Source organism: Macrobrachium nipponense, chromosome 4 (genome assembly GCF_015104395.2).
Source record: "Macrobrachium nipponense isolate FS-2020 chromosome 4, ASM1510439v2, whole genome shotgun sequence".
Classification (NCBI taxonomy): Eukaryota; Metazoa; Arthropoda; class Malacostraca; order Decapoda; family Palaemonidae; genus Macrobrachium; species Macrobrachium nipponense.
In genome coordinates, this window is record NC_061100.1 from 115,301,573 (window position 1) to 115,316,572 (window position 15,000).

The following is a 15,000-nucleotide window of genomic DNA, read 5'->3' on the forward strand; positions in this document are numbered from 1 at the left end:
TAAAGGATGTGTCCATTCCCCAAAAACTTCAATTTATAGGGAGGATGCAAAGCGCCCTGAGATATGCAAGAGCTGATATCTTTATCCGGCTCCTGAGGCCTCTTCCGCCCGCAGCTTCCTTCCACGCGCGCATGCACACGGGCGCGCACACATATACGCACACATTCACCAACATATACGCGTACACATGCACACGCACGCTGGTACACTTATTCAAAAAGGTCCCGGTCCTATTTCATATACATGGGGGAGGACGGGAGTAAGGGTAAAAAAAAAAAAAAAAAAAAAAAAAAGAGAGAGAGAGAGAGAGTCTTGAGATAGGGAACAGAATGTAAAATCAGATACAGGTGATGATATTATCAAGGTAGGGGTCGTATTAAAATCCTATATCTCTTTTTTTATTATTTCATTAACTGTCATTTCTTTTTCTCAGTTGCGTTTTTCGAAGGGAAGCAAAAGTGTGCATAAACATTACATGATTTTACGATAAATCGGTGAAATCAGGGTTTTCAGTCCCCGTCTGCGTTGATTTTTCAAAGAAATGTTAAAAGGAAGAGAAAATGAGCAACGCTTTTTTTTTTTTGTTATCTATACTTTGATTCCTACTCTTTTCATCATTCAAAACCACTCAAAAAGGATACGTAGGAAAAAAGCAACATAGAAATGAAAAACCTGGTTTTGTCGAAAGATGTCCCTTCGCGTAAAATAATGAATATTTTAGAGTGTCCCTGCATAATCAGTCATAGGAAAACTCGTTAAATAAAATAAAAATATATTTCTGATTAAATCTGTTTTCGTTTCTATTTGATGATTTATGACACGATTATCACCTGAACTGCAGACTGGACGCAAAAAAGTGATATTCCACAAACCGATTATTAAAAGAAATGATTCTGAATACGGAATTGCATAACAGGAAGAAGCGAACGAAAGAAATCACAACAACTAAAAACAACGAACATGCAGGGTGGGATGCAAGACGCAAGATAAAACTGATGAAACATCAGATGCCTCCAATTGACTATCGAATTCGGGACGGCGCCTGAGCAAAAAGAAAAAAAAAATAGATATAAGACTGAAAAACAAGAAGTTCTAAACAAACGGATACAAAATGCAAGATAAAACGGGAGTAGCATCAGCATCAGCATCGAATTCTGAGCAGCGCTTGTGTGAGGGGTGAGAGAATAAAAAAAGGAGAAAGGAAAGACGAAGGGGACTGGAGAGAAGAGGAAGGCTACTGGTAATGGCCATCCACAGCATGAACTCCGGCGAGATGACAATGGGAGGGAACAGCATCCGGACGCTTTGGAATTCCCGCCGTGATTGCCGGAGTACGTGTAGGTGTTATTGGCGGCAGACGCACGGCAATTACGGAAGCCTGACCAATCACCTTGGAGCTGGATGTCAACCGCTGAAACTGTCTCCCGGGGCTGATGGAGAATGCCAATGGAGGGCATGACTAGGCATACTAATGCAAAGGCTCTCTCTCTCTCTCTCTCTCTCTCTCTCTCTCTCTCTCTCTCTCTCTCTCTGGGCGACGAGCGGGAACAACAATGAACGTTGTGGGCTGACAGTACCTTTTGTGCAATGCGCTTCGTCTCCCGGGATTTGATAGACTTATCATTCGGACTTTCCCTATGCCTCACACGTCGCTACTGTGCGTTTCCGTAGGAGGAGGTTACTGCCTTCCTATTTTAGTTCTTCGTGCTCTTTCTTTTGGAGCTAGATAAACCGAAGTTTTTTTTGTTTCTTTTATTTTATTTATTTATTTATTTATTTATTTTTTAGCCAGGTAACGATAGATTCCGAAATATTGTGGCGTACACCTTTTAAAGTATAATTTTGCATTTAATATGTTAAGATTTTCAGGTATACTTTCACGTAATGTATATCGGAATAGTAAATGCAAATGGATTTGATCATAGTTTCCCATGATGATGACGATGATATAAAACAGACATAATAGAGCAGTTATACCTTGGCTGCCGCACCCGGTTTTCGTTACTCCTCTATTCCCACAGTTTTTTCCATAACTTTTTAGTTTTCTGTAAAGAAAACTATTTAGGTGGCTTTGTCTTTCCGTCCACACTTTTTCTGTCCGCCTTCAGATCTTGAAAACTACCGAGGCCTGAGAGCTGTAAATTGGTTTGTTAATCATCCACCCTCCAATCATCAAACATACCAAATTACAGCCCTCTAGCCGCAGTAGTTTTTATTATTTTATGAAAGGTTAACGTTATCCGTGATCGTGCGACTGGCAACGCTATAAGACAGACCACCACCGGGTCGTGTTTAAAAGTTTCATGGGCCGCGGCTCATACAGCATTATACTCTGTACAGAAAACTCGATTGTTCCGAAGAAACTTTGGCGAATTCTTTACTTGCTGTTTTTTTTTTTTTTTTTTTTTTTCCCCGATGGTATCATTAAGAGGGATTCGTGCTTTTTAAGATGAAAGCCAAGTTTTCTTAGGAGAATGTAGCTTTTAAACTTCCAAAGTCTTTAGTCTTTCCTGATGACAAATTATTACTTTCTGGCGTAAATGACCCGTCAAAAGTGCACCGTAAGTGTAAAGCATATACGTACATTCCCACGAACGCGCGCACAGTGCGTATGGTGCATTAAATAGTTTTGAATAGCCAAACTTGAAGTTTGTTCCCCGTAGACCTAATTGTGCTGCACCCGGGGGGGGGGGGGGAATCACGTATCTATACAAATTGCTCTTTATACTGTAGTATTATGGTATTTTGTATTTTAATAACTATCCGAATTATTGTTCTGGTATTTATACCACTCATTTTCTGTAAAACATTTACATTTCGTGCATTTAGTTTTATTTTTCAAAAGCAATTTAACGATTTGTATGTATTTAGAACCATAGTTTCATTGTGCCCGTATAGGCTTGTGTCGCATGACAAGACGGTTTAAAGCTTAGTTGAGTGTCTCCTACTGGTTCATTACGCTTACTAATTTTAAAAACTCAAAGATTGATTAGTAGTGTTACGGTGAATGTCTTGTAACAACACTAATCACTGGCAGTTTTTTCAGCTGATTTTCGAGAGATCTTTATTGTCTGTTATCAGCAACGTTATTAAACAGTATAGCTTTGAATTATTTTCCTGTGGTCAGGGTTTGATTTAGGATTGTCTAAGTATAAAGTTTTCATTTATGAACAGTTTCATATCCCTGTTCACTGATACCTTAGAGATCTTACAGGAATCCCTTTGCTTCGAGTTGACACAGCATTAACGAAGGTGCTAACGCATACCGGTGTAATTCATCATTTCTGACTCGAAGGCATTTCGCTCAGCGAATTAACGTGCAATATCCTATTTCTTTTTCCAGTGTTATGTGGTTTACCCTTCAGTAGAATATATATTTTCAGTTAAAAACTTCTCAGTCACTTTCCTTTTCCCCCTTTTAGACATGACCACAAGCTCATCTTATACAATGTCAACATTTTCGCGAATGTCTTCAAATTAATAGTTATAACCAAATATTATCTCCTTCCATTTGATACATTTGTTTTCTTGAATCCAATATCTCCAACTCTTACAGTACCTCGGCCTTTTTTTTATACGGCATCACCCATGGTATGCAAATATGTAATTTTTCTTTTTTTTTCTTAATCCACAGGGAAGGACGTGCCTCAGAAAGTGCAGCGCAGATGCAGACTGCCTCAGCCGGAAGAAAGTGTGCCTCTGCGATGGCATCTGCGGGCTGAGTTGCATCAAACCAGGTGAGTCTGTGCTACAAAAATTCCGTCTCGTGTTACACTTGGGAGGATTTCATATCATCATCATCATCATCATCATCCAGGTTTATTTTTGGAAACCATCCTGTAGAACGTCTTTTGGTCCTTCAGGCGTGTCCCCTCTACACGTCATTGTTAATTTATAGCGCCTGTTTGTAGCACAGCATTTTTTATAAGGAGATACCAAAGAGAAAAGTGTTGTCAAGTTTACATTCCTTATGTTTCTTGCCTCTACTGTGATGCAGAATTACAAATTTAGGTCTGCCAGTTTATTCTCGTGAATATCCAATGGTCGCCTGAACGATTTTTATTCATTCACATGGGATGAAATACATTCACGGTAAATATGCTGCATTAATTAAAGTCACACATACACGTCGACTATGTACTGTTGTAACCCATAACATTGTTCCAGAAAGAACCAGAATAAACAAGTAAAGAAAGTTAAAGCTACAGCTCTCTCTCTCTCTCTCTCTCTCTCTCTCTCTCTCTCTCTCTGCGTAAGCATTCAGGGTGAGAGCTCCCCGTCCTTGATTGGCTTGTTTGTGTCGTAATAGGATAAATCGGCTCTCCCGGGGGTTGGGGCGCCGTTGAATTCGATAGTGCAACAGGTAACAAAAAGTCTGCTGCGATGATATCAATAAACGAAATGTCACTTTAGGCAGAATGACAGATAAGCATCAAATGATGAAAGAAGATGAATTAAGGAAGAGGATAAGAAAAACACGTGCTAGAGGATAAAGAAAGATGAAATATATGTAGATAAGAAAGGTTTATCGGAGAAAATAAACATTTGATACACTGGAACATCAGGATGAACTTCAACAATTGTAATGGAAACGATTTTTTCATGGTAAGAAAAATGGCAGATAAACTTATGAAAAGCTGTCAAAGTGATGTTATGATGTGGAATTGCTTAGGCCAGCTGGACAACAGATAAAACCACTTGTTTGTATAAAAGAATGTGAAGCGTCTGGTCTCTAGAAAATATGCAAAACATTGTCGAAAATGCTAAGGGTTGACCTCATGGTTTATGGCATTCGCCGTGTCTCGCAGATCTAGTAAAATGTGAAATCATATTTTTCATAGTCGGGATAAATATCATAGAAAAATTAGTTTAAAAAAATGGGATGTTTTTGTTAACATAATTACTCCTTTAAGAGACTAATCATTAAGAGTGAAGCTAACCCAGGGAAATTCATCTATGTTACAGTTGCTGCATATACCTCAGACAAGTTGTGCGTTTTACATAAATAACTTAATTGTAACGTAAAAGAAAAAGTTACAAAATTACAAACCAACAGTGGAACATTAACGTCAGTTTCAGATTATGCATTTGTCATCAGTCATTCTTTTTCGTTAAGTAGTGAGAGTTCGATCATTAAAAACATTTTAACCATTTTTTTTTGTCTACGATACTGCATAATATAAGTACGTAGCATAGTGGTGTTGTTCATCTTCTAATTCCTTCTTCGGTAGGAAAGAGGAAGTGAAAAACATAAGTATTTTTTGCCTTTTCTGGAGAAGTAATAGACGTTGCTTGACCTAACTAATGACAGCTGCATAGTTCTTAGGAGTAGATTATTTACGTACGCAGTCTGAAAATACGTTAATAGAACTTGTTTTTGTGCCGTTGTCTATTTTGTTAAATGACGCCACAGCCTTTGTAAGAAGAGAGAAAAGTCTGAAAAAGGTTTAAGAGACGCGTCAGGAAATAACCGAGGAATGTACAATTTATGCACCATTGTTTCAGAGGTACGTATTATATTTACCAAGGGAACAATTTACCTGCCCGTTGACACGAGTCCGGTATAAAACTTTTTTTTTAAGAGCGCCATATATTTAGCTCTCTCTCTCTCTCTCTCTCTCTCTCTCTCTCTCTCTCTCTCTCTCTCTCTCTCTCTCTCTCGTATAAACGTCATTACACTCGCAAGAGAGCGCGAGGAGGGATATTGATGGAAGAAATGACCTTTTACATGGTGAAGGCGACGAGTTACGGTGACTTTTCAACATAGAATTATGCCTAGTTAAGTTACTGGTCGACTCATCTCTCTCTCTCTCTCTCTCTCTCTCTCTCTCTCTCTCTCTCTCTCTGTATGTATATATATATATATATATATATATATATTTTTGATACATACATACATACATACATGTGTGTACGTAAGTGTATGCATGTATATATGCAGGTATACATGCGTGTATGTGTATATATGCGTGTAACTGCGTAATGTCAACAGGGAGAAACTTACAGGTCGACTCTCTCTCTCTCTCTCTCTCGCTCTCTCTAGATCTATATATATATATATATATATATATATATATATATGTGTGTGTGTGTGTGTGTGTGTGTGTGTATGTATATGTATGTATGTGAGTATGTAAGTGTGTAATGTATACAGGGAGAAACTGTTACGAAGCCATAACTGGTGGTCCAGGTATTAGAAACAGAATAAGGTAAACACTCTGGCTTGAAGAGACTGAACATTACCGTGAGAATATACTTTAAAAAAATGCACTGGCAAGAATGGATTACAGATAGAAGTTAGGATAATCTTCAAAAACCTCCATAGTCAAAAGGAAGTAGGCTGTTTAGAGTCAACGGGGAAATAACAGTAACTAGAAGTACAGGACGTGATAGATCCCTGTAATAATGAGGAGAAAACAGATACTGCCCCGAAGGAAAAGTCATTTAAATAAATTTCCCCTTTGAGAACGAACTGGAATATTATTACTTCCCTGGAAAGCATTTAGTCTCATTAGCCCGAACTGATCGTGTAAGGCAGTATAAATAGATGGATCGTACCTTGGTAAATCTCGGGATCGGAATTAATGAGTTTGTTTATGAAGTAGATTGATTGGCTGGCGGGAGTTTCAGTGAGTTTGCATAGTGACGATGATTACATTGATGATGATGATGATGATGATGGTGGTGATGGTGATGAAGAGACTGAAATGAGACGGAACTGGAACAGGGATGAATGGGTGTGATAAAAATGCAAATCTTATTTGTGAAGTTCGAGGGATGGAGGATAATTTGAACATGGTTGATGAAGGATGGCCGGTGAGGTGAGAGATGGGATACTAAGTATTGACGAAAACATACTGATGTGGACTTCATTTATATATATATATATATATATATATATATATATATATATATGTAGTGTGTGTGTGTGTGTGTGTGTGTGTGTGTGTGTGTGTGTATGTATGATGTATGATGTATGTATGTCCCTATATCACTTACTATGGAGGATAATTTTAACATGGTTGATGAAGGATGGCCGATGAGGTGAGAGATGGAATACTAAGTGTTGACGAAAACATACTGATGTGAACTTTGTTTTATATATATATATATATATATATATATATATATTATATATATATATATATGTGTGTGTGTGTGTGTGTGTGTATTATATATATATATATATATATATGTATATATATAGATATATATATATATATATTAGATATATATATATTTCTATATCACTTACTATGGTGCAGAAGACATGACTCCCCGGCCCTCTCTGCCCACCTATAGCCCCCACGGCGATCTTCCTCGGTAATGCTACACTTGAAGGTTGCTTTTTCAGTTTAAAGGGTAACTTTAATAACATTCATGTTTATCTGCTGGGGACTAAACTGACACATATCTTTTAACTCGAGACTGGCAGTGAAAGAATGTAAGCACAATAAAATATCCAAGCTTAATGTTATGACAGAAATCTATCTTTGCTCGTAATAACCGAGTTCCTCGTTGAATGAGTGGTTTCACACCCGGCTGCCAATACGGTGGTCCGAAGTTCGATTCTCGGCTCTCCCAACGCGGAATCAATGGGATTTATTTCTGATGATAGAAATTCATTTCTCGACATAATGTGGTTCGGATCCCACGATAAGCTGTAGGTCCCATTGGTAGGTTACCAGTTGGTTCCTAGCCACGTAAAAATATCTAATCCTTCGGGCTAGCACTAGGAGAGCTGCTAATCAGCTCAGTGGACTGGTTAAACTAAGTTAAACTTACTTTACTCGTAATGGCCGAACTAATTAAACCCTTTTCAGACAACAGATTTATCCCCCGGGAAATATCTCGGTCACTAGTATACCCCAGGGAAAGTAGAACCGGAAATAGCACTCGTGGAGTGAAACCCATTCTCGCTGTGTCTAAATTAGTGTGAACACGTGTGACACCAAGGGGGAACTCGGAACGAGCCTTTAACATCCTAAACAATGCATAATGGACGGAATGGGAGAAGCAGCGGAGTGAAAGCAAATATGAGTAATTAATGGCTCGAGGAATGTGACTGATTAGGAATCAGGAGGAGAAGCGGAATGCGTGTCAGGAAGAACAGAGGGAAGAGGGGGAATGCCATTTGATCTTCGAAGAGGAATGTACAGCGTTGTCTAATTACTAGCCAGGCCTGTTGAATTTCAACAGTTATTGCCTTTTATTTTATCATATGATTATGTCATTCTGCAGTTGCTTTGTGTGATTATGTGGAAAGGAAAATAAAATACGTTTATCCAAACAGATTTTAAAAATATATTTGAAAATGTATGTCAGTGATAAATATAGAAATAAACAACAGAGTTGCAAAAGCATAAATTACCATACAGAACAACGTTTGGTCTCTATCAATGTATTAGTTAAGGGTCATTTCTGCCTGCTCTTGGCATGGCACATCGCTCTTGCTCTCTTCCTTGTCCTATTGACTTTCGGTCCTCATTACTACCCATTGTCACTTGAGCCAGAAAGTAGTCTTAACGAGACCATTCGCTGACATTCCTCGAGTCTCATGTGGGTCGTCTATCATTCAATGAGACGTGGTCCCAGTACCAGTTGATAGTGTAAGACTGTCTAAGGCTCTCTCTCACTTTTAGCGAAACTGTTGTGTGCCAATTTTCCCAGCTTCCAGGGTGATATCGTCATCGGGAACTGCTGATGCTGTTTGTCTTCGTCTCTAAAATAGCCTTGTTAAGCGTGTCAAAAAAGATATCTTTTTATTTTTTATTTTTTTTATTTTCAAAACCATATGTGATACGTAATTTTTCATAACTTAGTTTTAAATGAATTTTTTTCTTAATTAATCTTTGCTAAGTCACTGTTGCCATTATTTAGTGCCTCTATTACAGATGACTTTTGATTATCCTTGGCTTTTCCATATGATACCCCTCTTTACCCTTGATTCTATAGTAGGGGCTGCCTTACTTCCAACGCAAGCCATTTTGTCATATTTTTCATTATTGACTTAAAACGATCGATATTAGGGAAGGCTTTGATGTCAGGATATATTTTTTCTATTCTTATTGCAGTTGAATACAGGGTCTCTTCTTTGTCAGTTTCATTCGAAGGTATTTTGTTCTACAGTATGGTTACCCTACTGTTCAAACCTTTGAGTATCCATGTAGTTTTGGAGTCTTCCAATGCTTCTTGCTCACAGTTAGTTCAGATTACTAATCTATCCCCAATGAATAATTCAGTGTCCCGTTATTGTTACCTTCTCTCTGTGAACCTCAGTTACAATTGAACGTGTAGTTTCTCTGCCCTTTTACGGCCCTTGTTGTGTGACAGAAGCTGCTTCTCTTTGTATGGGTATCTGCTCCGTGTCAACCTTGCTGTTTTACAAAATGTGTGTGTGAGTGTGTGTGTGGTGTTTTTTTTTTTTTATTATTTCGTGGCCCCTGAATCTCTTAGAATATACCTAATGGAGCATTTCGCCCTTTCTCGACAGATATACTTGCGTGTTATATAATATATATATATATATATATATATATATATATATATATATATATATATATATATATATGCACATATATATACATATATGTTATATATATATATATATATATATATATAATGTATATATGCATATATATACATATACATATATATAATACCCCTGATAATTCTGCACTTTCTCAACAGATATACTTACGTTATAATTATATATATGTGTGTGTGTGCGCGCGCGCGCGTGCCCAGTTCTTTTCAGTGCCCTGTGATTCTTTGTTCTTTATAAAAGATATACTTTGCTTACGAAGGCTACAGTACGGTTCTCATTTTGCATTCCTGCAAAGGAGGCTCTACTATCGTATATGCTGTAAGGCTCATTAATCATTCTTGCACCTCCTAAACTGAGGCCCGTTAGTTAATGCAGTAATACCGTGTTACTTTGCCTTTTTTCTGCGAAGCAACTTTGTTACAGCTATTTATTTCATTCCCACTTTGTTTCTTCTCCTGTTAGGCCAGCTGTTGCCTTTGTTCTGAGGCAAAGGCTGTATCTCTTTTCAAGGCAGGTGTACCATGACACTTTTGCATTTTTTCAGTAAAGATACTGACTGTCTCCTACATCTTGTAAGTAATTTACTTAGTTAACATCCGGGACCTCTTCAAGTGGACACCGTTGATATAATTACATTTTCGTAACGATTGCTTCTATTTCATCTATCTTATGCTTTATTTTTGGCAGTGGAAACCCCTTTGTTACGATTAACTATTTTGCCTCTCTTTTGCCATTTCTATGCTTATCCAACCTAGGGATCAGTACCGTACCACTTTTTCAGTCTTTTAATGGAAGTATCTAGCTCTCTCTTCTAGAAGTTAATTGCCTCACTGATTTAAACCTAGTATGTCACACCCCATTGTAGTTTTTACCTTTGTAAGCGGATAACCCTCTGGATTCCTCATTAAAAATGTCTGTCTAGCTTTTGGGAAAGGTATGTGCCCCATGAATTTCTTTAGCCTCCTAAACGGGACCCCGTTGATTAAAACGAGCAATAATGTCTTGTTACCTCTGCCTTTTCCTAATGAAAGCACCTCTGGCACAGAAGACGTGTTTTTCCTTTTCTCTCTTACCTTCTTTTTCCATCAAGAGGTCCTTTGTTCTGAGACAGAGGCCGTATCAATTTTGAAGTCTTTCAGTGGAGGTTCTGTTTTCTGCATCTTGGAAGTTGTTTACAACTTTGATTGTTTTTTATTGTTCTTGGAGTTCCTTTACTTGGCCCCTTTGGTTAGTTCGTCAGTGCCATGTTACTTTTACCTCAGTTATTACTGGCCATTTCGATTCTCCTTCGCTGCTACTCTTGTTCATCAGTGCCATGTTACTTTTACCTCAGTTATTACTGGCCATTTCGATTCTCCTTTGCTGCTACTCTTTCAGGTCATCTGTGGTACTGTGTTCTGTGGCAGAGGCTACCTCACCTTTCCCGGAATGTATACCATGCGACTTTTTCAGGTTTTCAGTGAGGATGTCTGTCCTTAGCTCCTGAAAGTCGATAGGTTTATTAACTTCTTGAACCTCCTACACTGAGGACCAGTGATTAATGCATCAGTATCATATTTATTCCTTTGGCTTTTTTCGCTAGAAGAATATCTTTTACAGTTCACAATTATTGTTTCTCATATACCTATTCCATTTTCATTCTATTTTTAGTCCTTTTTCTGTTAAAGAAGCTCCTTAGCTTTCCAGGATATGGGTTCCTTTAAATACCAGTTTTGCAGTCCTTCATCAGAGGAATGCTTAGGTATGAGTGCAAAGTAAGTATTTGCGAAAATGAATTCCTGAAAAGCATCTCGAAATAACATACAAGAATTAAGAGAAGCATCTAAAAATAAGTCTGCTTCAACTCCAATATACAGGAATATATTCATTACTAATTAATGTTTCAAGGATGACAGTAATTTAGGTTTCATTAGACTGTGTGTGTGTGTGTGTATTATATATATATATATAATATATATATATATATATATATATATATATATATATATATATATATATCATTCGAGCTACAAATGTCTTTAATATCTAATTCCCTCTACCTCGGAATTGATATATTTTCATATATGTACCGAAGGGGAATTTTTAGTTGATAATAATTCGTCACTGTCGGTCCTGATTTCGTTCCTGTCCGTTGGACGGTGGTTCGATCCATGAAGGGACGAAATTATTATCAACTAAAAATTCCCCTTCGGTACACATATGAAAATATATCAATTCCGAGGTAGAGGGAATTAGATATTAAAGGACATTTGTAGCTCGAATGATATATATATATATATATATATATATATATATATATATATATATATATATATATATATATATATGTATGTATGACTATATATATACACATATCTTACAAGTATGAATTGATGTGTTAGTGAATTACATGTTATATCAGCTGCTCTTGCTTGGAGACAGAGAGCACTATAGAGACAGCCTTCATGAATGAAGGTATCTGATGCTTGAGCATTTTAGGCTGGTGGCTGTCTGTACTGTTGCCACGGGCGGTTTTGAGGCGTGGCGGGTATGTACATTCGTTTGTACATATATCATAGGTCCGACCGTTCAAGGCATTTGAGGGAAAGACACATTCCTTTGTGATAAGAGGAAAGACGGCCTAGAGAACGCCAAGTGTCGGGAGAAAAACCCATCTCAAGGTATGGCACATATTTTAAATGACTTAGAAACAGTTGCCTTTGAAAGAGAGAAGTGTGAAGTGTATCCCGTTATTTAATATTATATTATAAGATATGTAATGAATATATCTTTATTACAGATGGGCTCTATATCATGGTACTAGAAACGGGATTCTCTAAACTTGACTATAACAATGTAGCAGTTGACATTTTGAATCTAGGAGTGATTACTCAGACTAAGCCAGGAGAGTGGAATGATAACTTATAGTTTTCTTTGTATTTATGTGAGCTTATTAGCCTAGTGACATGTTTACAGATAGAGGGCGCCTGCTGTCAACATGTAAGGGTTGTCAATTTGTGTAGTTTTGTCAAAAAGGGGGGAGGGGTGTTTATACATATACATACACATACATATATACATGCAGATATATGAATATATTTATATGTATGTATATATACATTTATATACCATATATATGTGTGTATATACACGAACAGGTTAACAGATGTAAATTCAAGTTCACTATTACCAATAGATCTTAGTCAAATATTACAGTTTCATTTACATTCCATTTGCACGGAAATCCTTCAACGGAATGACGGACTGATATCTCTTGTATTACCGTGAGTGCTGAGTTTTGACAGAGAGAGAAAATATGTCTGTAGTGTTGGATGGAATAAATAGTTCGGACCTCTCCAGCCGGTCATGAGATAATTAGCACGATTCTCTCGAAATTAGAATTCGAGCGGAAATATCAGAAGGTTCTGCCTCGGCTAGGTAGTATTTCTCTCCCCCCCTCTACCAACCTACTCTCTCTCTCTCTCTCTCTCTCTCTCTCTCCTCTTACTCTCTCTCCTTGCTCAGTCATTGTTGAGTTCGAGAAAAAGATCCTCTTTTCATCTCTCTCTCTCTCTCTCTCTCTCTCTCTCTCTCTCAAGTCCATTGTGAGTTGGGAACAAGAGAAAAAGTTATCTCTTCTAATGGAGTCTCCTCTTTCTTCCCTTTCTCCCTCTCTCCCTCTTCTCTTTCTCTCTCCTCTCAAGTCATTGTTGAGCTCGGGAGAAAAAAGATCTTCTGATACATCTCTCTCTCTCTTCTCTCTATCTCTCTTCCTCAAAGTCCAATTCCTTGAGTTTGGAAAAGAAAAAAGCTCTCTCCTCTTCTCTCTCTCAAGTCATTGTTGAGTTAGGGAAAAAGAAAAGATATTACTGATCATTCTTCTTCCTCATCTCCCTCTCTCTCTCTCTCTCTCTCTCTCTCTCTCTCTCTCTTTAAGTCCTGCACAGAGGACCACAGAGAGAGAGAGAGAGAGAGAGAGAGAGAGAGAGAGAGAGAGAGAGACGGGGGAGGGACGAATGCAAAATTGCACGCATGAATAACTTTACATAAACTGCGTTGGCTTTAAAGTTTAATTAATTGAAGAGACGGTTCGAGCGGACTAGGCTATGACCCCTAGGCTGCTACGACCACGGTTTGGGGAGTTGGGGCATAGGGGCACCCGTTTGGTAAATTTGTTTTGTTCGGTAAATAAATGAGAAGAGGTTTGCAGATATTTCCCTTTTTTTATTTACTTTTTTTTTCTCCCGTAGCCCAACAGGATGCGAGGTTTTGAAGTGGTAATTCTGGTCAACTTGCGATTCTCAGCATTTATACTCTTTTTCGTGATGATAGAAACTTCTTTAAGTGGGGAATGTTGGTTGGTATCATTCTGGAACAGTTTACATTTGCGTTCATTTTTTCGGACGCTGCAAACATAATTATGCGCTTGTGTAATGTTTATTTAAGTGTGTGCGTCCTTATATATACTACGTATGAATACTATTACTCATCCATGCATACAGGATTAACGAATCTTTTGATGAAGGAATGTTGCCGGGTGGACATCTTACACTCACGCATCCATGGCCTAGCCTCCCTCTGGATTTTAATAAGGCGTTTGTTTTAGGGTACCTGGAGAGCCAGCATTATGCCAAATAGTCAGTGAGAAGCAAGGATTCTCGTAAATGGTGCTAAGATCTTTAGTTACTGAAAGACAAACTATGTAGTGGGGACTGTAATACATCAGAAATTGATTAACATTCCGTGAGGGCATAGTAATGTATATGTAAATGAAATACAAAATGCCCATCGATGAAACTTGACACACTCGTCTGTTGAAAACATTTTAAGATTATTAGAAATGACAAAATAATAAGTTTGGGAAAAGGTGCGGTTCATCGTTATGAATGACTAAATATCATTAACAGTCTAAGGTGGTTTTTATAAGGTCCATTGCAGTCGTTAGCGACAATCGAATAAGTTTTTTTTATAACTTGCAAAGCAGGAGACGCAAGAAGACAAGGAGGATTGTATGGGATTAAAATGGGTTTCAATGAAAATCAGTGTTTAGGCATCAAACTGGCAGATTGGATGCCAGTCGAAGCACACTGTATGCTAATTAACCCGTGGGTTTTAATTATTGTAATTTTTATGGGACTGTTAAATGATGAAATGAATGGCAAAGGACCTCTCAAGTAGAGCCTAAGCCGATATTTTTTTTTATTTTTTAGTGACTGTTTGGGAATTTGTGGTGAAAGAGTTAGTAGTAATACGATGTATCACTTCTTCGTAGATTAACTCGAATCTTAGCAAAATGTTACTCGTCAGCAGATACTCCAAGTTAGTAGTAAATAACTATGATTTGACGAAGGAGTATATCGATTTCATTTGCAACGGGACCAGAAATTGCAGTAAATAATGTTGGACAAATATTAGCGTCTTTTGTGTAAGCCAGATTTCATATATATAATATATATATATATAATAATATATTA

At 37.6% G+C, this 15,000-nt stretch overlaps 1 protein-coding gene across 1 annotated transcript in view; it reads left to right on the top strand.

Moving 5' to 3' along the window:
* The window catches only part of LOC135211489 (uncharacterized), a 995,645-nt gene that overhangs the window by 683,693 nt on the left and 296,952 nt on the right, over positions 1-15,000 (top strand). The window contains 1 exon segment of the mRNA XM_064244795.1: positions 3,635-3,737. Within this exon segment, the coding sequence (XP_064100865.1) occupies positions 3,635-3,737 (103 nt within the window).